This window comes from Bison bison, unplaced genomic scaffold, assembly GCF_000754665.1.
Source record: "Bison bison bison isolate TAMUID 2011002044 unplaced genomic scaffold, Bison_UMD1.0 scf7180017864324, whole genome shotgun sequence".
NCBI classification, from domain to species: domain Eukaryota; kingdom Metazoa; phylum Chordata; class Mammalia; order Artiodactyla; family Bovidae; genus Bison; species Bison bison.
In genome coordinates, this window is record NW_011494896.1 from 10,368,265 (window position 1) to 10,391,295 (window position 23,031).

Sequence of the window (23,031 nt, forward strand, 5' to 3'; positions counted from 1 at the left end):
AAAGCTGAAACTCCAGTACTTTGGCCACCTCATGCAAAGAGTTGACTCACTGGAAAAGACTCATGCTGGGAGGGATTGGGGGCAAGAGGAGAAGGGGACGACAGAGGATGAGATGGCTGGGTGGCATCACTGACTCGATGGACGTGAGTCTCAGTGAACTCCAGAATTTGGTGTTGGACAGGGAGGCCTGGCGTGCTGCAGTTCATGGGGTCGCAAAGAGTCGGACATGACTGAGCGACTGATCTGATCTGATCTGATCTGAAAATCACTGCAGATTGTGACTGCAGCCATGAAAATAAAAGACATTTATTCCTTAGAAGAAAAGCTATGACACACCTAGACAGCATGTTACAAAGCAGAGAAGTTCCTTTGCCAGCAAAGGTCCATCTAGTCAAAGCTATGGTTTTTCCAGTAGTCATGTATGGATGTGAGAGTTGGACCATAAAGCTAAGCGCCGAAGAATTGATGTTTTTGAACTGCGGTGTTGGAGAAGACTCTTGAGAATCCCTTAGACTGCAAGGAGATCAAACCATTCAGTCCTGAAGGAAATGAATCCTGAATATTCATTGGAAGGACTAATGCTGAAACTGAAGCTCCAATACTTTGGTCACCTAATGTGAAAAACTAACTCATTAGAAAAGATCCTGATGCTGGGAATAATTGAAGGCGGGAGGAGAAGGAGATGACAGAGCATGAGATGGTTGGATGGCATCACCAACTCAATGAACATGAATTTGAGCAAGCTGCCAGAGATGTTGAAGGACAGGGAAGCCTGGTGTGCTGAAGTCTGTGGGGTTACAGAGTCGGACACAACTGAACCACTGAACAACGACAGCAGTATCTTATTTATCAGACTCTTCTCTGTCATCTTTCACTCAACGTTCATCCAGTGGTTTTTTGTTGTTGTCGTTGTAATTTTTTTTTAAGTTTTGACTGAGCTGAGTCGTTGTTGATATGCAGGCTTTCCTCTAGTAGGGGAGAGTGGGAGCTACTCTCTAGTTGCCGTGCACAGGCTTCTTATTGCCATGACTTCTCCTGTTGCCTAGCACGGGGTCTAGGGCCTGTGGGCCCCAGTAGTCGCGGCACATGGACTCGGTAGTTAAGGCTCCTAGGCTTTAAAGCACAGGCTCAACGGTTGTGGCACACGGGTTTAGTTGCTCTGCACATGTGGGATCTTCCTGGATGAGACACTGAACCCGTGTCTCCTATACTAGCAGGCGAATTCTTTACCACCGAGCCACCCAGGGAAGCCCTGGTTTGTTCTTTTTAATTTCTGAATATTATTCCATTGCATGGACATAAAATTTGTTAATTCATTCATCTTTTGGTAGACACGTGGGTTGTTTCCAGTTTGGGCCTATTATGAATGAAGCTCTGTGGAAATTCATGCATATATGCCCATTATGTTCAAGTAGTTTTCATCTCCCTTTGGTAAATTCCTAAGAGTTTCTGGGTTGTATGTATGATTAACTTTAGAAGAAACTGCCACACAGATTTCTGAAATTCTTGTACTCTCCAACAATGTATAAAAGTTCTGTTTGCTCCACATCCTTGAAAAAAATTGGTGTTATATTTTTATTTATTTATTTATGGCTGTGACGGGTCTTCACTGCTGTGTGGGGGATTTCTCTATTTGTAGTTAGCAAAGGCTACTCCCTAGTTGCAGTATGGAGGCTTCTCACTGCAGTGGCTTCTCTTATTGCAGAGCACTGGCTGTAGGGCTTCAGTAGTTGCAGCGCTTGGGCTCAGCACTTGCGGTTCTCAGGCTCCAGAGCACAGACTCAGTAGTTGTGTACAGGCTTAGTTGCCCTGAGATATGTGGAATCTTCTCAGACCAGGGATTGAACCTGTGTGTCCTAATTGGCAGACAGATTCTTAACCACTGAGCTATAAGGGAAGTCCAGTGTTGTATTTTTTTAATCAGTCTACTAAGCATATGGTATCTCATTATAGTTTTAATTTGCATGTCTGTGATAGTAGTGTTAAATTGTGTGTGTGTGCGCTTACTGGTCATTTATAAATCTTACATGAATTGTCTTTTGAATTCATTTGCCCATTTTATTAGGCTGTTTGTCTTCTTATTATTGAGTTATGAGTTCTTTTTCTTTTTTCTTAATAAAAGTATAGTTGATTTACAATGTTGTATTAGTTTCAAGGGTTCAACAATGTGATTCAGTTATATATATATATAACTGAATATGTATATTCTTTTTCAGATTCTTTTCCATTATAGGTTATTACAAGATACTGAATATAGTTCCCTGTGCTATACAGTAGGTGCTTATTGTTTATTTCATATATAATAGAATGTATATGTTAATCTCAAACTCTTAATTTGTCCCTCCCCATCACCCTGCTTTCCCAATTGGTAACCATAAACTTGTTTTCTATGTCTGTCAGTCTATTTCTGTTTTGTAAATAGTTCATTTCTCTCTTTTTTTTTTTTTTTTTTAGATTTCATGTATAAATAGCTTCCTATGATATTTTTAATCTCTAGGTTTATCCGTGTTGCTCCCAGTGGCATTATTTCATTCTTTTTTGTGGCTTAGTAGTATATTTTTTACTGTGTGTGTGTGTGTGTGTGTGTGTGTGTGTTGCATCTTCCTTATCCATTCATCTGTCAATGGACATTTAAGTCACTTCCATGTCCTGGCTATTGTAAATAACGCTGCTGTAAGCATTGGGGTACATGTATCTTTTCAGATGACCGTCTTTTCCAGATATATGCCAGATCTGGCATTGCTGGCTCACATAGTGACTCAATGTTTAGTGTGTTAGGGAACCTCAAGACTTTTTGTCATTGTGGCTACACAGATTTACGTTCCCACCAGCAGTGTAGAAGGGTTCCCTTTCCTCCACACTCTCTCTAGCATTTATAGTTTGTATATTTTTTGGTGATGGCCATTCTGACTGGTGTGAAGTGGTTCCTTATTGTAGTTTTGATTTGCATTTCTCTAATAATTAGTGACACTGAACATCTTTCCAAGTGCCTGTTGGGCATTTGTATGTCTTTGAAGAAATGTTATTCAGGTCTTCTGTCCATTTTTTGATTGGGTTGTTTTTATTTTTTATATTGACTGTTTATATATTTTGGAAATTAATCCCTTGTCAGTCCCATTATTTGCAAATATTTCCTCCCATTCCGTAGGTTGTCTTTTTTTTTTTCCTAATTTTATTTTATTTTTAATCTTTACATAATTGTATTAGTTTTGCCAAAAATCAAAATGAATCCGCCACAGGTATACATGTGTTCCCCATCCCGAACCCTCCTCCCTCCTCCCTCCCCATACCAACCCTCTGGGCCGTCCAGTGCACCAGCCCCAAGCATCCAGCATCGTGCATCGAACCTGGACTGGCAACTCGTTTCCTACATGATATTTTACATGTTTCAGTGCCATTCTCCCAAATCTTCCCACCCTCTCCCTCTCCCACAGAGTCCATAAGACTGTTCTGTACATCAGTGTCTCTTTTGCTGTCTCGTACACCGGGTTATTGTTACCATCTTTGTCTTTTTTTCTGTTAGGTTTCCTTCACAGTGCAAAAGCTTACAAGTTTGACTAGGCCTCATTTGTTTAGTTTTGCTCTTATTTCAATTAGTCTAGGTGTCAGATCCAAAAAATTATTGCTGTAACTTCAGTCAAAGAGTGTTCTAAGAGTTTTCCTCTAGGAGTTTTATAGTATCTGGTCTTATATTTAGATCTTTAATCTATTTTGGGTTTATTTTTGTATATGCTATTAGGGAATGTTCTAATTTCACTCTTTTGTATGTAGCTATCCAATTTTCCCAGCACCACTTATTAAAGAGCTTGTCTTGTCTCCATTGTGTTTTCTTGCATCCACTGTTGTAGACTAATTGACCATAAGTGTGTGGGTTTATTTCTGGGCTTTGTCTCCTGCTCTGTGGAGCTGTGTACCTGTTTTTATGCCAGTACCATACTGTTTTGATGACTGCAGTTCTGTATTATATTCTGAAGCCAGGGAGCATGATTCCTTCAGTTCTTCATGATTCCTTCTGTTCTTTCTTAGAATTGTTTTGGCTAGTAAGGGTCTTTTGTGTTTCCATACACATTCTAAATTATTTGTTCTAGTTTTGTGAAAAATGCCATTGGTAGTTTTATAGGGACTGCATTGAATCCTAGATTGCCTTGGGTAGTATGGCCATTTTAACAGTATTGATTCTTCCAGTCCAGAGACACGGTATATCTTTCCATCTGTTTGTGAAGTTGTAAGAATTCTTTATATGTTCTGGATATTAGCCCTGTATCAGATTTATGCATTGTAATTACTTTCTCCCAGTCTGTCATCTGTTTCCATCTTTTTAACTGTCTTCTAAAGATCAAAGTTTTTTCATTTTGTTGGTGTATACTTTATCAGTTTTTTTTTCTTATGTGATTCATGAATTTTGAATTTTATTCCAAAAAATGCAAAAGGTTTTCTTCTGTGTTTCTTTTCTTAGGAATTTTATAATTGTAGCTTGAAGATTTAGATCTGTGATGTCCCTACTGTTAATAGTCTGTAAGTTCCTTGAGCGCCGAAGATTTGATGCTTTTGAACTGTGGTGTTGGAGAAGACTCTTGAGAGTCCCTTGGACTGCAAGGAGATCCAACCAGTCCGTTCTAAAGGAGATCAGCCCTGGGTGTTGTTTGGAAGGAATGATGCTAAAGTTGAAACTCCAGTACTTTGGCCACCTCATGCGAAGAGTTGACTCATTGGAAAAGACTCTGATGCTGGGAGGGATTGGGGGCAGGAGGAGAAGGGGACGACAGAGGATGAGATGGCTGGATGGCATCACTGACTCGATGGACGTGAGTCTGAGTGAACTCCGAGAGTTGGTGATGGACAGGGAGGCCTGGCGTGCTGCAGTTCATGGGCTCACAAAGAGTCAGACATGACTGAGGGACTGAACTGAACTGAAAGGCCATGTCCAATTTATGTCTATATTTTCCATAGTGATTAGTTGTTGTTTAGTCACTAACTCTCTGATTCTTCTGTGACCCTGTGGAGTGTAACCCATCAAGCTCCTCTGTCCTTGGGATTTCCTAGGCAGGAATACTGGAGTGGGTTGCCATTTCCTTCTCCAGGGGATCTTCCCAACCCAGGGTTTGAACCTGTGTCTCCTACATTGGCAGGCAGATTCTTTACCACTGAACCCCCAGGGAAGCCCATATTGGTCAGTAGCCTAATACATATTTGTTGAAGAAATAAATGAATATGATTTCATGGTAGATAATGACGACTATAAGATAAAGGACACATAGCTAGACTCTAGGCTGCAGTATCTTTTTCTTCTTGGCTGATATGATCTGTGGGCTTGAATTGTACCTGTAATTTTAATTTATTTCATCAATCTGTTCTAGTTGGTGGGAAAAAAGTCACCCAAGAGAATATGCATTAACAAACTTGGGGTAATATTATGTTGGATCTGTTTAGATATTTTAAAGTAACCTCGTTATATGAAAGCAGAATTTCATTTTCATTTCATTCCCTTGGTGTTGGTATGACTTCTTCTTTGTATGAGTTCAGAAATTTAGTGTCTTTTAAGAAAAATTAAAATTTTAAAAATTCACCTGTAAACTATGCACATGAAAACTACTGAAACATTTCTTTGTATTTTACTTTATCAAATTAAATTTACTTCCTTTTCTACAAAATAAAGGGAAACTTCATCTTTGCTGCTCTAGGTGAAATTGCTTATAAACTCAGCCATGCATTTTGCTTCTTTCTTGCAGTAGAAATTGGTAACAAGCTTAGTAACATATACTGGTTGATGTTCATATTTTTATTTATCCTGATGTCAACCCCCACTTGATCTCCCATAGTACATCCCTACACTGAAAAAATAAAATGTATGTTTTGCACTTGAGATAGGTTCATAGGATAGTAAACTGAAGTGCCACATAAACGTACAATTTGGAGAATGTACAAAACCTGAGCCATCCTTTTTTCACCCTTAAGAAGCTGATTTAGTACTGATGAATTATGGAGATTGGGAAGTAAAGATAAAAACCTAAAGTTGTTTTTTTTTCTGAAACATCGTTAAGTGACTTTTCTTAGTGTCTTCAACTGGGTGACTATTCTGTACTTTCCTCCTGATTCTTCTTCAGACAGTGTAGTGTGAGATTCAGTGAAAACATTTGAACTCTAGGCAGATAGTGGGACTACTTTACAAGAAAGTGGGCTTCCCGGATGGCTCAGTGATAAAGAACCCTTCTGTCAATGCAGGAAATGTGGGTGTCATCCCTGGGTCAGGAAGATTCCCTGGAGACGGAAATGGCAACCCACTCCAGTATCCTTGCCTGGAAAATCCCATGGACAGAAGAGTGGGTGACAATCCATGGGCTCACAAGAGAGTCAGACATGACTTAGCAACTAAACAAAAGGAACAACATACAAAGAAATATCTCAAAAACTTTCATGCATGCTCACCTGTAGCCAAAATATGTGTTTGATTTGATAATGGATTTTATAGAGAGCTGTTAAAGAGTTAGGTATGAATTGGGAATTTGAAAACAACTGCTCAGATAGTTCAATCCAAAGTCTCTACCTTTTGTGTAGATCACTCCATGATCTATTAATATACCATTAAGAATATTTCTTTTTAGTTTCTGTGCAGCACTCACGGTTTCATTGTGGCTTTTACAGACATATTTATCAGTGAAGCCAAATCAAAAGATGAAGGCTGTGTCCCTTTCATTGTGTATCAGTTTTGGATATTCTTTCTCAGGGAGCCACGACCACTGGAGAACAATTCATTCATTCTCTAATTCAGAAGATGATGAATAAAATGGCTTAAATTTACTCATTTTGAGTAAAGAGCCCAGAAAAGCCTGATACTGAGAGTTATGCATCTTTATATAGATGGAATGTTAACAGAAGGTGGAAGCATAGTTTATTGAATAATTCTAAAGTTATCAATGCCTTTCAGAGAGTTATTTTATCAGAAGAGGGGGAAAGAGGCCTGGTATGGCAGGGGAGCATCGTGCTCATGCTCAGTCATGTCCAGCTCTTTGTGACCCCATGGACTACAGCCGGCCAGGCTCCTCTGTCCATGGGATTTCCCAGGCAAGAATACTGAAGTGGGTTGCCATTTCCTCCTCCAGATCTTCTCAACCCAGTAATCAAGCCCACACGTCCTGTGTCTTCTGCATTACAGATGGTTTCTTTACCCTCTGAGCCATTGGGGAAGCCCTTGGTAGAGTAGGAGATGTGGGATAAACAGAATATGTATGACTGGGCGTTTGAACAGATTCAGAAGAATATCCAGTAACTCTGTCCTCCACTGACCTCTTTCCTCATGTTCCGATTCGGGGAAAATGGATGCAGAGAAATCAAGATGTTTCTGCATTATTTCTATAGGCTGAGTGCTCCTTTGAAAGGATCTTGCCTCTATTCCTAGTGTGCCATGGTCCCTTTGTGCTTTTATGTTCATATACCAAGCTCTGATTAGGAATCTGTCAAGAATATTAGAAATATTTTATTCGTAGTAGTCCCCTAGCTTTCATACAAACCATACCCTTTTTGTGAAACCACAAGAGTATTATTTGTACCTTTTACCTTCAATCATAATTAACAATTAGAAGGTCTAGATCAGTGGTTATAACATCTAAGAAGATTTTTTTTTAAATACAGATGCATCAGATTTTAGTGCAAGTTCCAAGATAAACAGATTTAATTGGTTTTTCTGGGCATCAACATTGTTTTTTGAAGTACCATAGGTTATTCTATGCAGCCAAGATTGAGAACCACTCTAGATCATTGGCTCTCCAAGTGTTACCCTTGGACCAGGGGCATCAACATCACCTATAAGTTGTCTCAGGCCTACCCTCGGACCTACTGAAGCAGAAATTCTGAGTGTGGGGTCCAGCAAACTGTGATAACAAACCCTCCATGATTCTAATGTGTGCTAAAGTAATAAAACTATTGCTGTAGATCATTTAAGCATTTCTAACAAAGCTTCGTTTTAACTCAAGTTCAACCTTTTAGGACCCACAGTGTTATCGTGTTATAGTGTTACATGTTATCCTTTTCTGTAACCTAAAATGGAATGAAAAAGTATCCTGATTGACCATCAAAGCTTATAAATGACTCCCCTTTCCACTAAGGAGGAGCTGTAGGTAACACCTAAGAGAGACAAAAGGAGCTGTAAATGGTAGGAAGTGGCAAATGCAGAGATAGCAAGTGGAAGAAGAAAGGTATTTCGAAAACAGCAACCAGGAATGAAATGACCTTGTATAGAGGGGCAAATTCCACTCAAGTAACGGTGACATTAAAGGTACAAAACTTCTTTTTGTAGCACATTTTGTGGGGTTGTGGGACCATTGATCGTCTGTGCTACACTTTGTTAGTTTTGAAGAGTGCACACACACAGCTCAGCAGAAAGTGGGCTGTGGAGCCAAATTGCTCTGGCTAAAACTACCTTTGCTGTGCTGCTCTGCGCTCATTACTTAACTTGTCTAAGCTTCAGTTTCTTCCATTGTAAATAAAGTGAAATCACCTGCCTCATAGAGAAGCAAGAATGAAATAAAACATGTGTAAAGTGCCTATTGGACAGTTAGTTTCTTTTTAAAAATTCTATTGTGATAGAATTCAATACATATAACCTGAAATTTACTTTTAGTGATACTCTATAACCAACACCACTATACAGTTCCAGAACATTATTATCACCCCAAAAGGAAACCACATACCGATGAGGCAGTCGTTTACCGTTCCCTCTTCTCCCAGCTCTGGCTGCCACTCTTCTGCTTTCTGTTTCTCTGCATTTGCCTAGTCTGGATATTTCACAGAAAGGAAATTATACCATATGTGGTCTTTTGTATTTGTCTTCTTTCATTTAACATCATGTTTCCAAGGTTCATTCATATTGTAGGATATATTAGTACTTTGTTTCTCTTCATGACTGAATAATATTCCATCATATAAATGTACCATATCTCATTTATCCATTATTGGAGACGGAAATGGCAACCCACTCCAGTGTTCTTGCCTGGAGAATCCCAGAGATGGGGGAACCTGGGCTGCCATCTATGGGGTCACACAGAGTTGGACACGACTCAAGCGACTTAGCACCAGCAGCAGCAGCAGCAGCATTTATCTGTTAATTCTTTGATGAACATTTGAATTGTTTCTATTTTTTGACTATTGTGAAAAATGCTGTTTTGAACATCCACACAGAGAGGGCTTCCCTGGTAGCTCAGATGGTAAAGAATCTGCCTGTAGTTCAGGAGACCTGGGTTTGATCCCTGGGTCAGGAAGATCTCCTGGAGAAGGGAATGACAACCCACTTCAGTATTCTTGCCTGGAGAATTCCATGGACAGAGGAGCCAGACAAGACCATGGGGTCAAAAAGAGTCAGACACAACTGAGTGACTAACATACAGGGAGGGGTTTTTTTGATCACTTATTTTCATTTCTTTGGTGTTCATACTCCAGAGTGGAAATGCTGGATCATATGATAATTCTATTTTTAACTTTTTATGGGATCACCAGACTTTTTCACAGTAAGTGCACGATTTTACATTCCCATCAGCATGTACAAGGAGTTCCCTCCATCCTCACCAGCATATATTATATCCATTTAAAGAATGATAGCTATCAAACTTTTAAAAAAATACATTGATTAGTGATCTTAACTATTTTTTAGGGTAGTAGTGCTTAATATGGAGAAGGCAATGGCAGCCCACTCCAGTACTCTTGCCTGGAAAATCCCATGGACTGAGGAGCCTGGTAGGCTGCAGTTCATTGGGTCGCTAAGAGTCGGACAGGACTGACCGACTTCACTTTCACTTTTCACTTTCATGCATTGGAGAAGGAAATGGCAACTCACTCCAGTGTTCTTGCCTGGAGAATCCCAGGGACAGGGGAGCCTGGTGGGCTTCCATCTATGGGGTCGCACAGAGTCAGACACGACTGACGCGATTTAGCAGCAGCAGCAGCAGTGCTTAATCAGGAGTTCACATAGTAATTACATGTAGAACTTCAAAATATACTCATGGCCAGAACTCTTCTTAGATTTTCTGAATGTAAGTCTCCACAGGTAGAGCCCAGAATTAATACTGCTTATTAAGAATCATTGCCTAATGTGATGGGTCTCAAAGTTTTGTCTGCCCCCTGCCCAGGACCCTTTCAGAAAGTCCTTTGAAATGAAAACTATTTTCATAATAATACTAAGCCAGTATTTGTTCTTTTCATTTTTATTCTTTCGTGAGTATACATTGAGTTTTCCAGTTATGATAACACAATGATTGAATGCATAAGCAGATATGAGAATCCAGCTGTCTTCTATTAAGCCAGATATGAAGAAAATTTACAAAAATATAAAACAATGCCACTCCTCTTATAAAGTTTTATTAAAAAGATGTTTTTATGACATGATGGGTGTATCGTTTGTTTTTAAGTGAACAATGTTTTAAAATTTCTCAGTTTTAATAGTAAATATTGGTAGACATAGCCTACATAAGCAAAATCTCTTTTGCACTGATTGAAAGTTATAAAGAGATTTTGAGACCAACGAAATGAGAACGATAGACCTTTGGAAAGAAAGGAGACATAAACAGAAAGAGACCAAAAAATAGTCTTAACCCGTTTGTTGAACCACTTACCATATTAATTACATTAATTAATACTACATTAAGTTTACATTACATTAAGCTTTATTCATATTTTGTTTCATTTCATCTTTATAGTAGTCTCATCACAAATGTATACTTAACTTCATTGTCACATGGAAAAATTCAATCTCAAAGAAGTTAACCTGGCTAGTTCATAAGCAGAGTAGCCAGGATTTCAGAGAAGGCAATGGCACCCCACTCCAGTACTCTTGCCTGGAAAGTCCCATGGACGTAGGAGTCTGGTGGGCTGCAGTCCATGGGGTCACGAAGAGTCAGACACGACTGAGCGACTTAACTTTCACTTTTTACTTTCATGCATTGGAGAAGGAAATGGCAACCCACTCCAGAGTTCTTGCCTGGAGAATCCAAGGGATGGGGGAGCCTGGTGGGCTGCCGTCTATGGGGTCGCACAGAGTCAGACACGACTGAAGCGACTTAGCAGCAGCAGCAGCCAGAATTTCAGTTTAGGTCTTTGGATTACAGGCTTTGGATTAATTACTATATGACCTTTAAAAAGTAAGGCTCATCAGTACAGGACTTGAGCTCAGGACATTGTTGACAGTTCAGTGTCACAATGACTCATCTTCCGCTATAGTATAAGATTTCAGAAAAGGTAGCCTTTGAATCTTCATAGACTTAAATAACATGTAAATACTATGTGGTGCATGTACCTAAAGTTCTCGTATATTCTCTCAGTACAAGGACTACTAAACATGGGAGATTACAGGAGGGATAATCTAGGCACGAATAGATGCATTTGACAAAATGTATACCTTTTTTGAAAAGATGGTTGTAGTATCTCGTTGAAAATGTGAGGACAAATACACAGTTAAAGCAATTAGCAAGTACCATACTGCCTTGATGACTGTAGCTTTGTAGTATAGCTTGAGCTTAGGAAGATTGATTTCTCCAGCTCCATTCTTCTTTCTCAAGACTGCTTTGGCTATTCAGAGACTTCTGTGTTTCCATTTGAATTGTGAAATTTTTTGTTCTAGTTCTGTGAAAAATGCCATTGGTTATTTGATAGGGATCGTGCTGAATCTGTGGATTACATTTGGTAGTATAGTCATTTTCACAATATTGATTCTTCCTACCCAGGAACATGGAGTATCTCTCCATCTGTTGATATCATCTTTGATTCCTTTGATCAGTGTCTTATGATTTTCCATAAACTGTTCTTTTGTCTACTTACGAGGTTTATTCCTAGATATTTTATTTTTTCTTGCAGTGGTAAGTGGGATTGATTCCTTAATTTTTCTTTCTGATTTTTCGTTGTTGGGTTATAGAAATGCAAGTGATTTCTGTGTATTGACCTTGTATCCTGCGACTTTTTACACTGATTAGCTCTAGTAATTTTCTGATAGTTTCTTTTGGGTTTTCTATGTGTAGTATCATGTCATCTGCAAACAGTGAGAGTTGTACTTCTTTTCCGATCTGGGTTCCCTTTATTTCTTTTTCTTCTCTAATTGCTGTAGCTAGGACTTCCAAAACTATCATGAATAATAGTGGTAAAAGTGGACATCCTTGTCTTGTTCCTGATCTTAAAGGGAATGTTTTAGTTTTTCACTATTGAGAATAATATTTGCTGTGGGCTTATCATATATAGTCTTTAGTCTGTTGAGGTAGGTTCCTTCTTTACCCATTTTTTGAGGCATTTTTATCATAAATGGGTGCTAAATTTTGTCAAAGGCTTTTTCTGCATCTATTGAGATGATCATATAATTTTTATCTTTCAATTTGTTAATATGGTATATCACACTGATTGATTTGTGTGTATTGAAGAATCCTTGCATCGCTGGAATAAACCTGATTTGATTATGGTGAATGAGCTTTTTAATGTGTTGTTGAATTCTGTTTGCTAGAATTTTGTTGAAGATTTTTGCATCTGTGTTCATCAGTGATACTGGCATGTAATTTTCTTTTTTGTGGGTGTCTTTGCCTGGTTTAAGTATCAGGGTCATGGTAGACTCATAGAATAACTTTGGCAGTGTTCCTTCCTCTGCAATTTTTGTGAAGAGTTTCAGAAAAATAGGCACTAGCTCTTCTCTAAATGTCTGATAGAATTCGCCTGTGAGGCCATCTGGTCCTGGGCTTTTGTTTTTTGAGAGATTTTTGATCACAGATTTGATTTCAGTGTTTGTAATTGGCTTGTTCATAATTTCTGTTTCTTCCTGGTTCAGTCTTAGAATTCTTTCTAAGAATCTGTACATTTCCTTTAGGTAGTCCATTTTATTAGCATATAGTTGCTCATAATATTCTTATGATTCTTTGTATTTCTGTGTTGTCTGTTGTAACCTCTCCTTTTTCATTTCTAATTTTGTTGATTTGATTTTTCTCCCTTTTTTTCTCCATGAGTCTGGCTAATGGTTTGTCAACTTTATTTTCTCAAAGATCTAAACAAACATTTCTCCAAAGAAGACATACAGATGGCTAATAAACACATGAAAAGATGCTCAACATCACTCATTATTAGAGAAATGCAAATGAAAACTACAATGTGAGACCACCTCACACCAGTCAGAATAGCCATTATGAGAAAGTCCACAAACAGTAAATGCTGGATACAGTGTGGAGAAAAAGGGAATCCTCTTGCATTGCTGGCGGGAATGCAAATTGATACAGCCACTATGAAAGATGATATGGAGATTCCTTTAAAAACTAGGAATAAAACCATCATATGACCCAGAAATGCTACCCCAAGACATATACCCTGAGGAAACCAAAATTGAAAAAGACTCATGTACCCCAGTGTCAATTACAGCACTATTTACAATAGCTAGAACATGGAAGCAGCCTAGATGTCCATCAACAGATGAATGGATAAAGAAGCTGTAGTACATATATACAATGGAATATTGCTCAGCTATAAAAAGGAATGTATTTCAGTCATTTCTAATGAGATGGACAAACCTAGAGCCTATTATACAAAGTGAAGTAATCAGAAATGCTGAGAAATATAGATTTTGTATACTGACACATATATATGGAACCTAGAAAGATGGTATTGATGAATTTATTTGCAGGGCAGCAATGGAGAGAACAGACCTTTGGACCTGGGGGGAAGGGAGGAGGGAGAGGGTGGGATATATGGAGAGAGTCACATGGAAACTTACATGACCATGTGTAAAACAGATAGCCAGTGGGGATTTGCTGTATGACTCAGGATAGGGAAGGAGGTTCAGGAGGGAGGGGATATGGGTGTACCTATGGCTGATTCTTGTTGATATTTGACAGAAAACAACAAAATTCTGTAAAGCAATTATCCTTCAATTTAAAAAATTAAGTGGCAAAAAAAAAAAAATAGCAAAATTTGATCCTGGAGAAACATGCTATTTTCTAAATATAGTCCATCCTCTGAAAAGTCCATCATTGCAGGAATGATGAAATGACAATAATTGTTTTAACTTGTTGGTATCCACTCCGGCAAAAGCCAGAACATCAAGTGCTTCTCCATTTACATAGAAAAAGACTTAGGGAAATTTTTTTTCGTGTGGTTATATTTTAGTTTCTCAAAAAGTAAAATCTTCGCTAATTAGAGAAGTTCTTCTGATACGGTACTTTTCAAAAGTGTACTTGTTACCTATAGAACGAAAACTAACATGTGGGGAGTCTTTTCAAAAAACTGATTCTTTCATCTCCTAGTGCCTTCTATGAAAAATTATTTCAGGGCATAGCAGAATTTTTTGCTTAGTAATTGATATTCTGTTTAATGTCTTCCTCTTCTTGCTCCTCTGTCCTCACCCCCATCCCAGTGCTATTTCAAAGATTCAGACTATGGGCATCAGTGTATTTTATAGAAAATGAGTTATTTGACAAGTTTTGATTATCTGCTGTGTGTTGTGCACTGGGTTAAGAACTGGTTATATTGTAATGAATCAAAAAATGGATAAGGTCACTCATGAAATTTACAGTCTAGTGAAAAAGATGGACATTAAGCAAATAGTCACATCCATATATGTCATTTTTAAAAAAATTTGAAAGACTCTGTGAATAGTAGTACATGGTGTACCTAATGGGAGGATAGACCTAGAAACTTGGAAGAAGACTGAAGCCAGTGTGAGGGGTCAGGAAGGCATGAGTTCTATTTGAGACAAGTGAAAGATTGAGTAGAGCTGAATGTGTGCTTCTAGAGCTTAGAGAAGTCTGGGCCAGAGATACAAATTGGTGAATTGTGTGTGCCAACAAGTAATTAATTGAAAATTAATTAAATGACTGAGGTGAGGTCATTTAGGGAAAATGTATACAGGGGGAAAAGAAGAGGTTCTCGGACTAAGTTTGAAGAGTGCTAGTACTCTTGCCTGGAAAATCCCATGGACGGAGGAGCCTGGAAGGCTGCGGTCCATGGAGTCGCTGAGAGTCGGACACGACTGAGCGACTTCACCTTCACTTTTCTCTTTCATGCATTGGAGAAGGAAATCGCAACCCACTCCAGTGTTCTTGCCTGGAGAATCCCAGAGACCGGGGAGCCTGGTGGGCTGCTGTCTACGGGGTCGCACAGAGTCAGACACAACTGAAGTGAGTTAGCAGTGTTTGTTGAACAGCTAGTGTAGAATGTAGAAGGAGGCAGAGATGGAGGTCAGAAAAACAGAAAAATACAATGTTAGATATTTCAAGGAGTAGTAAATAAAATCCAGACTCTCCTTATAGTGGCTTACAAGGACCACCCTCTGTGTTCTGATCCTGATCCCTTCCTACCTCTTTGACCTCATCTCTTACCATTCATCTTGCTGCTGGCCTACTTCTGTCTTTAAAGATGTCAGGCTGTCTCCTACCTCAGGACCTGTGTGATTTGTATTCCCTTTGCTGAATGTCCCTCCCCCAGTTCACATGCTCATCAGAGGAGGCAACTCTTCATTCCCTTTAGCAAGTCTGTTGTCAGGCTCTATCAAACTTTGACTCTCATCCTACAATTAAGATTAAATTTTCTTGGACTTCAAATTCAGTTCTAAATCAGATACTTAGGACATATTAGTAGTTAAGTGGTAGAGAACCCGCCTACCAATACAGGAGATATGTGTTTGATACTTGGGTTGGAAAGATCCCCTAGAGAAGGAAATAGCAACCCACTCCAGTATTCTTGCTTAGTAAATCCCATGGACAGAGGAGCCTGGTGGGTTACAGTCCATGGGGTCCCAAGAGTCAGACACAACTTAATGAGTAAACAATTACAACAGGACATAATAAAATTAATTTTGCAGAAATGTTTAGCAATAATGATAAAGACATTTTTAGATTTTAGAGTGCCTCCTTGCTAGGATGTCTTGATAAGAATTAATGAAGTGGTGAGAGCTCCATCTCTTTATAAACCCTTCCACCAAGTGTACTATTGCAAGATAGAGGAAAGGGGAAAGCTGAAAAGGAGGTGCCTGGTGTCCACTCTGTTAGGCATGTAGAAGCAGTGAATGACAAATATGTCACAGAATTGCTAACCCAATGGATACAAAGCAGTAGCAAAATAGTTGATTGTTTTCTGGATGATGGTAATACCACTTGAGAAAGATTGTTTTAAAAGCCTGTTTAAAGCTGTCTTTGAGTTCACTTGAGTTCAATGAACATTTCCTGAATGAAGTTGAGAAGTGATAGAAGGTTTGAAGTGGGTGGCCTTAGGGAAAGTTACTGATCCCTTTTATGCTAAGAGATGAGTTCTTCTCAGCTAAAAACAACAGAAATTCCTCTTTTCTTTGAAAAGATTAGCTCTTAAATTTTAGGGCCAGAGGAATAAATGGCCAAGCAATCAGTGACTGTTTTATAATAATCCACTTGCCAATTTAGGGCTTCATAAAATTCCACACAAGGGAGAAAATAACCTTTGTAGAATCTATTTTTGGTAACTTTACTTTTTATTTTTAAAAAGCTGTTTTTGTAGCTATCTTAGTTGATGTGTATTCAGTGTACTTTTGTTATCTTAAATATCAACTCCAAGCTCATGGACTTTCCTTATATAGCTTTCCTCTCTCCATAATTTGGCACAAGAATGATTCTTAGTGCTGAGTGTTTTTTCTGCTAGTTTCTTCTCACAGCAGTATTGGCCTTTCACCTGGTTTTGTATCTTATTTTAGAAATGGCCTTGTTCTCAGATCTTATTTTAACTATTGCTTGGGCCAAGCCTTGCTGCAAACCACTTGCATGTGTGTGGAAGGTAGAGGAAAAAAAAGGAAATCAGCATAAATTTAAAACGTAGCAATTTCACAGGGACCTAGAAACAAAATTATTGTAAAATATACTAGAGAATGCCAAATTGCCCCTATCTCCCACTCATGTAAGAATTTGAAGACCAGAAAGGCTGAATGACCTGCTGAAAGTTACAAAATACTGATTAAAATTTATCTTCTCATTATTTGCATGAGGGCAACCTATTTTAGAGAGCTAAGATTTTAACACATAAATAAGCTATTCACAATAAACCAAACCACTCACCCTAGCTATCTTTGAGAAAGGGGATCAGGGGCAGGCACATATTACAAACTTTTCTCTCCTGTTTCCTGGGTTTGTCCATGTTTGGCTATGAGCATCATTAATTTAATATCATAATTAAGGCTATGATCATTAAGAGTCAGATCTAGATTTGAATCTGGCCTCCACCACTTATTAGGCTATGACTCGATGACTTTGGGGGAAGTTTCCTAACCTCTCTGAACTTCAGTTTCTTTGCCTGGAAAATAGAAGTAACAATATATATATTTAGTTAATGATAAAGGAGTTAACTATACGGTTCTCACAACTAATGGTTGGTCCACAAGGAGCACTTGCTAACAGTGACCACTGTCACTCCCATGTGTTTGACAGAAAACAACAAAATTCTGTAAACCAATTATCTTTCAGTTAAAAAATAAATTAATTTTAAAAAAACACTGGATGCTTACATAGGGTGATCTTTACTGAATTATTTAAACATTTATCTGCTTAAAGACTAGATGCAAAATTAGGGAAATTTTCAGCATGCATTCCAGCTCATTTTATCTTTCTGGTAATTCAGAGGAAGCACCATGACCATTGATTTTTACTTACTCTATTAGAGAAACTCTTAACTTTTGGGCACCACAATTAGAATCTGATCCTTACCAAAATAAAAATCCCCGATCTTCTTCTATATTTTATGTTGTTTAGTTGCTAAGTTGTGTCTGACTGTTTTGCGAGAGTCATGTAGCACAAGAATCTCTTCTGTCCATGGGATTCTTCAGGCAAGAATACTAGAGTGGTTTGCCATTTCCTTCTCCAGGGGATCTTCCTGACCCAGGGATGGAACCCGCGTCTCCTGCATTGGCACGTGGATTCTTTACCACTGAGCCACCTCGGAAGCACCGCTATATTTATTGCGAGAGAAAATCGTTAACCATTGTTAAAAATCACTGACACTGCTCATCTTAGAGTTCCCTGTCCATGTGAGAAGCAGATGCCCTTGTGACTTGAATCTGTAGTACTTTCAGAAATCACTGTTTTCTCTGTATCTAGTACCTTGATATATAATGTGTCACTTCTGAACAGCAATCCCATTGGCCTTCCTTGTATTTCAGGATAGCTGTCCATCTCTTAGAAGTCTTTCTTAGAGCCTTCAAAGTAAATTTCTGCTGTACCATGGAGTTTCTTTTTATGCCCTGGAAAATCTCAGTAGAATATCCTTTGTCATTAGTGCACATCTGTATATGCAATTTCTTGTGATACAGTGTCAGAAAAAATGTCACTTTATTTATTTAGATATACTGTTGCCAGCCTTGCGAGAGATTGCATAGGCATATATTGGAAACTCATGGCCCTGTAATTTTTTAATTTATTGTTGGGACAGACCTACATTTTCTGATCCATTTTAGTTATTGTGTGACAGCCATGGTAAAATACATCTAAGTATTTTCCTGTGCATTATTTGTAATGTTACTGTTTGTGAGAATGTTGTGCTTTTCCAGTTCACAGCTGAGGAGGCCTGTCATCATCATCATTGCTCATTCATTCAACTAGAGCACCTGTTTTATCATAGACACTGGAGATGCAAAAATGAATAAAACATTATTCCTGCTCTAGGATATTTCACAGTTTCTTGAGGGGAAAGGATACAAAATGCATAATTATATTTCTAAGTGATACATTTTATATAATAAATACACAAACAAAATGTTAGTCATATAAAGGAGGAAACAATAAAGTTGGGGACATATGGTAAGAAAAAGTGACATTTAAGTCAATTCTTGAAGGATGGAGATTTGCCATTAGAGAGGGAGGAACAGGGGATGGGCACTACAGACAGAAGATAGCCAGTGAAAAGGCCTTAAGGCATGCAGGGCATGTAAGGAGAGTGTCCTCAGTGTGTTGGAGGAAAGGCTTTGGCAAGGAAGGTCCGGTCCAAGTTAGGAGTTTGAATTTTAACCGTTGAGCAGGGGGCAGCCGTTGAAGGTTTTTAAATTAGGGCTGATATATAGTCAGATTTGAATTTGAAAACTTGGGACTGGTGAAAGAAAGGCAGGAGCCAGACACAAGAGATGACACTAAGATGGCATCTGTGGAAATAAGAGTCTCGAGGGCCTACCCTGGTGGTCTAGTGGCTGGGACTCCATGCTGCCAGTGCTGGGGGGGCCGGGTTCAATCCCTTGTCAGGAAACTAGATCCCACATGCTGCAACTAAAAGCCCCTGCATGCCACAACAAAGATCCGATTGAAGATCCCATGTGCTACAGCTGAGACCCGGCACAGCCAAGCAAATAAACAAGCATTTGGGGAGGGGGAAGGGATAGTCTCTAGATTTGCAAGAGTTTTCCTAGGTGTGAACAGTTGAAATTATGTGACAGGAAACGTGTGAGCAGTGAGGGAGATGGGGATCTGGTTTGGGTGATGAGGTGGGTTAACTGAGATTAATAGAACTGGGGAAAATGTGAAAGGAAAACCAGGATTGTTCACTATTTTATTTTTCTCTTGTTTTGGGGAACAGTTTTCATTTTGGACAAAGTAGGGTCAGTGTTTTCAGAAACATTCTAGTAGGCAAGTCTGGATCTGAATCTTGGGAGAGGTTACTGTAGTAATTTTGAGTTTTTACTGTTTGTTTTTCCGTGAGAAACTAGGATTCACAGAGGTTAAATGATTGTGGTCTTGGGAAGGTAACTGTAGAACCAAAACATAAATTCCTAAGCTTCTTACCAACTAGGCCTTAGCTGAAATGACCTTTGAAAGAAAAAATAAATCTCATAATTTCCAGTATTATTGTTTTACTGTTTAATTTTCTAGAGTATTTTTACTTAAAGAACAAAACAAAAACCCTGATATCTATAACCCATTTGTTTTCTGTACTATTTTCTGATCTTAATGTTATCTGACTGATGACAGACAAATGAAGAGTGTTCAGGATAACAGCTAAGGAGCCCCAAATCTCTTGTTTTGCTCCAGCCAAACCTTACAATTCAAAGATTACATGGCCTCATGAAATACTCATTTGTTCATACATGCTTGATCTAGTCCCAGTTGTTAACCTTTTTCATATATGAAGGGCACTATAAATATTACAGAATGAAGGTATCATGACCACTTCTCTGCAGGACATAAAAAAAATAATTTTTTTCCATGTATGTTGTTGAGCTATAGTGGTTCTTGAAAACCACAGTTAAAATAGACAGTTCTTCAAAATCCACCCCACCCCTCAAATGTCAGGGGTCATTCAACACTGAATAAAACTCTTGAGTGGGCGTAAAGGACTTGAGTAAGCCTAACAAGGCAAGTTGCCACGCATATCTGATATTCCTTTTTCACATATTTAGAAAATGCTTGACTCACCTCATCCACATGAAATTCTGATTTTAACTGTTGCTATCTAGATTCTCTGTGTGGCTTCTTGGGCTATGGTATTTGTCTTTGACTTTGTTCTCAACTGCTGTGAAATGTACTTGTCTGCTGTTTAAGGCAGCTGCAGTGGAGTGCACCCAGAAGTGGTTATAAGTCTATATTTAGTAAGCTGTAGGGTTTGTAAAACATTTGCAAATTCCTTTGGGATAAAATGGTTTCTATAAATGTAACATTTTTAATGAAACTATTATTATCACCCATTAAAGAAATATAACAGCTAATATGTGTGGATTTGTGGATGAGACAGAGGCACAAAACTTTTTTTTCCTTAAGCATTCACTGAATTTTTTAAAACTTAGAATTAATCATATAAATCCTATTTTTATACTGTTAATCTTGAATTGCAGAGCTTTTACTCAAGTGTTTACCTTTGGTCCAACATTCCGAGCAGAGAATTCTCAGAGCCGGAGGCACCTGGCAGAGTTCTATATGGTAGAAGCAGAGATTTCTTTTCTGGAGAGCCTTCAAGATCTCATGCAGGTAGGTACTCAAGTTTTAAAATAGTTTCTAAATATCAGACATCTGTGACATTAAAATGCTTCTGTATACATTTTTACCTCGGACATTTGTGCCTTACAGGTGTTCACAGAATGAAGAAGATAGAGAACTACTTAATTTAATAAACATCTACTGAATGCTGTTAGTGTAATAGTTTAAACTACAGGAATCATACCGATTTCAGTTCATGTCCAAACGCTGCCATTAACTTTGCTATGTTACCTAACCATAGTGATCTTTAGCTTCCGCCCTGTAAAATGAGAAAAATAGTAGCTATTTTATTAGTTTATTGTGAGAAGTAAATGAAAGAGTGGGCTTCAGTGGTGGCTCAGTAGTAAAGAATCTGTCTGCCAATGAAGGAGATGTGGGTTCCATCCCTTGGTCAGGAAGATCTCCTGGAGAAGGAAATGGCAACCCACGCCGGTATTCTTGCCTGGAAAATCCCATGGAGGAGAAGTCTGGTGGGCTATAGTCCATGGGGTCGCAAAGAGTCACACACAACTTAGTAGTCACCAAGTAAAACAACAACAACAAATGAGAGACTGTATATAGTGTAAAGCACTAAGTATGGGGTCTGCATAAAGCAGGCTTAGTAAATAGTAGCTTTTGGTATTTGCTAAGCAAATAAACAAAGCATCTTTATAGTTAGAGAAACATGCCTATAGCTATAATATGAGAAAGCATCCACAGGAGCTGCCAGAACTCTGGAACAGGAATGAAGCTGGAGAGATGGTCAAGAGTCAGATCATGATAGAGTTTGTATTTAAATGCCATGCTGAGGGATTTGAACTTAATACAAAAGATAAGGAGAGAGAGTTCCTAGTGAGGAAAGGCCATGGTCAGAGTTACAGTTTAGAAATATCTGTCTAGCAGCATGATGAAGAATGATTTAGGAGGAGATAAAAACAGGGATGGGAGACTTTTCAGGAGGCTGTGGCCATAATCAATAGAGAGACCATAGCTCTGGAGTTGGATGGGCCAGGATTTGATTCTTAGCTCCGTCACTTACTGACTGTGTGACCTTACACATGGGACTTAATTTCTCTGAGCCTCAATTTCTTCATCCAGAAAATGGGAATAATAATACCTACTTCATGGGGTAGTTCATAGGATTCAGATCAGATCAGTCGCTCATTTGTGTCCGACTCATTTCAACCCCATGAATCGCAGCATAGGATTAGGCAGATAATATTATAAGGCACTTAGGATAGTTCCTGATACTTAGTAAGTACCCAGAATTTGTTAACTGTTACTATGAATTCTCTCTCCATTACCATTTTGGTTAATATCTTAGTTTGATTTTCTAATTACAATATGTTTATTTTAGAAATTTGTATCAATTCTTCTATTCATTTCTCCTCTTCAGTTCAGTTCAGTTCAGTCGCTCAGTCGTGTCCGACTCTTTGTGACCCCATGAATTGCAGCACACCAGTCCTCCCTGTCCATCACCAACTCCCAGAGTTCACTCAGACTCACGTCCATCGAGTCAGTGATGCCATCCAGCCATCTCATCCTCTGTTGTCCCTTTCTCCTTCTGCCCCCAATCCTTCCCAGCATCAGAGTCTTTTCCAATGAGTCTACTCTTCGCATGAGGTGGCCAAAATACTGGAGTTTCAGCTTTAGCATCATTCCTTCCAAAGAACACCCAGGGCTGATCTCCTTCAGAATGGACTGGTTGGATTTCCTTGCAGAGTCCCTTGGATTCTCAAGAGTCTTCTCCAACACCACAGTTCAAAAGCATCAATTCTTCGGCGCTCAGCTTTCTTCACAGTCCAACTCTCACATCCATACATGACCACTGGAAAAACCATAGCCTTGACTAGACGAACCTTTGTTGGCAAAGTAATGTCTCTGCTTTTGAATATGCTATCTAGGTTGGTCATAACTTTTCTTCCAAGGAGTAAGCGTCTTTTAATTTCATGGCTGCAGTCACCATCTGCAGTGATTTTGGAGCCCCCAAAAATAAAGTCTGACACTGTTTCTACTGTTTCTCCATCTATTTCCCATGAAGTGATGGGACCAGGTGCCATGATCTTTGTTTTCTGAATGTTGAGCTTTAAGCCAACTTTTTCACTCTCCACTTTCACTTTCATCAAGAGGC

At 38.8% G+C, this 23,031-nt stretch overlaps 1 protein-coding gene across 2 annotated transcripts in view; it reads left to right on the plus strand.

Moving 5' to 3' along the window:
• NARS2 (asparaginyl-tRNA synthetase 2, mitochondrial (putative)) overlaps positions 1-23,031 on the plus strand; it is a 135,296-nt gene that overhangs the window by 85,217 nt on the left and 27,048 nt on the right. For both annotated transcript variants that reach the window (XM_010853224.1, XM_010853225.1), the window contains one exon: positions 20,780-20,912. In XM_010853224.1, the coding sequence (XP_010851526.1) occupies positions 20,780-20,912 (133 nt within the window). The remainder of the gene's footprint in view (positions 1-20,779; positions 20,913-23,031) is intronic.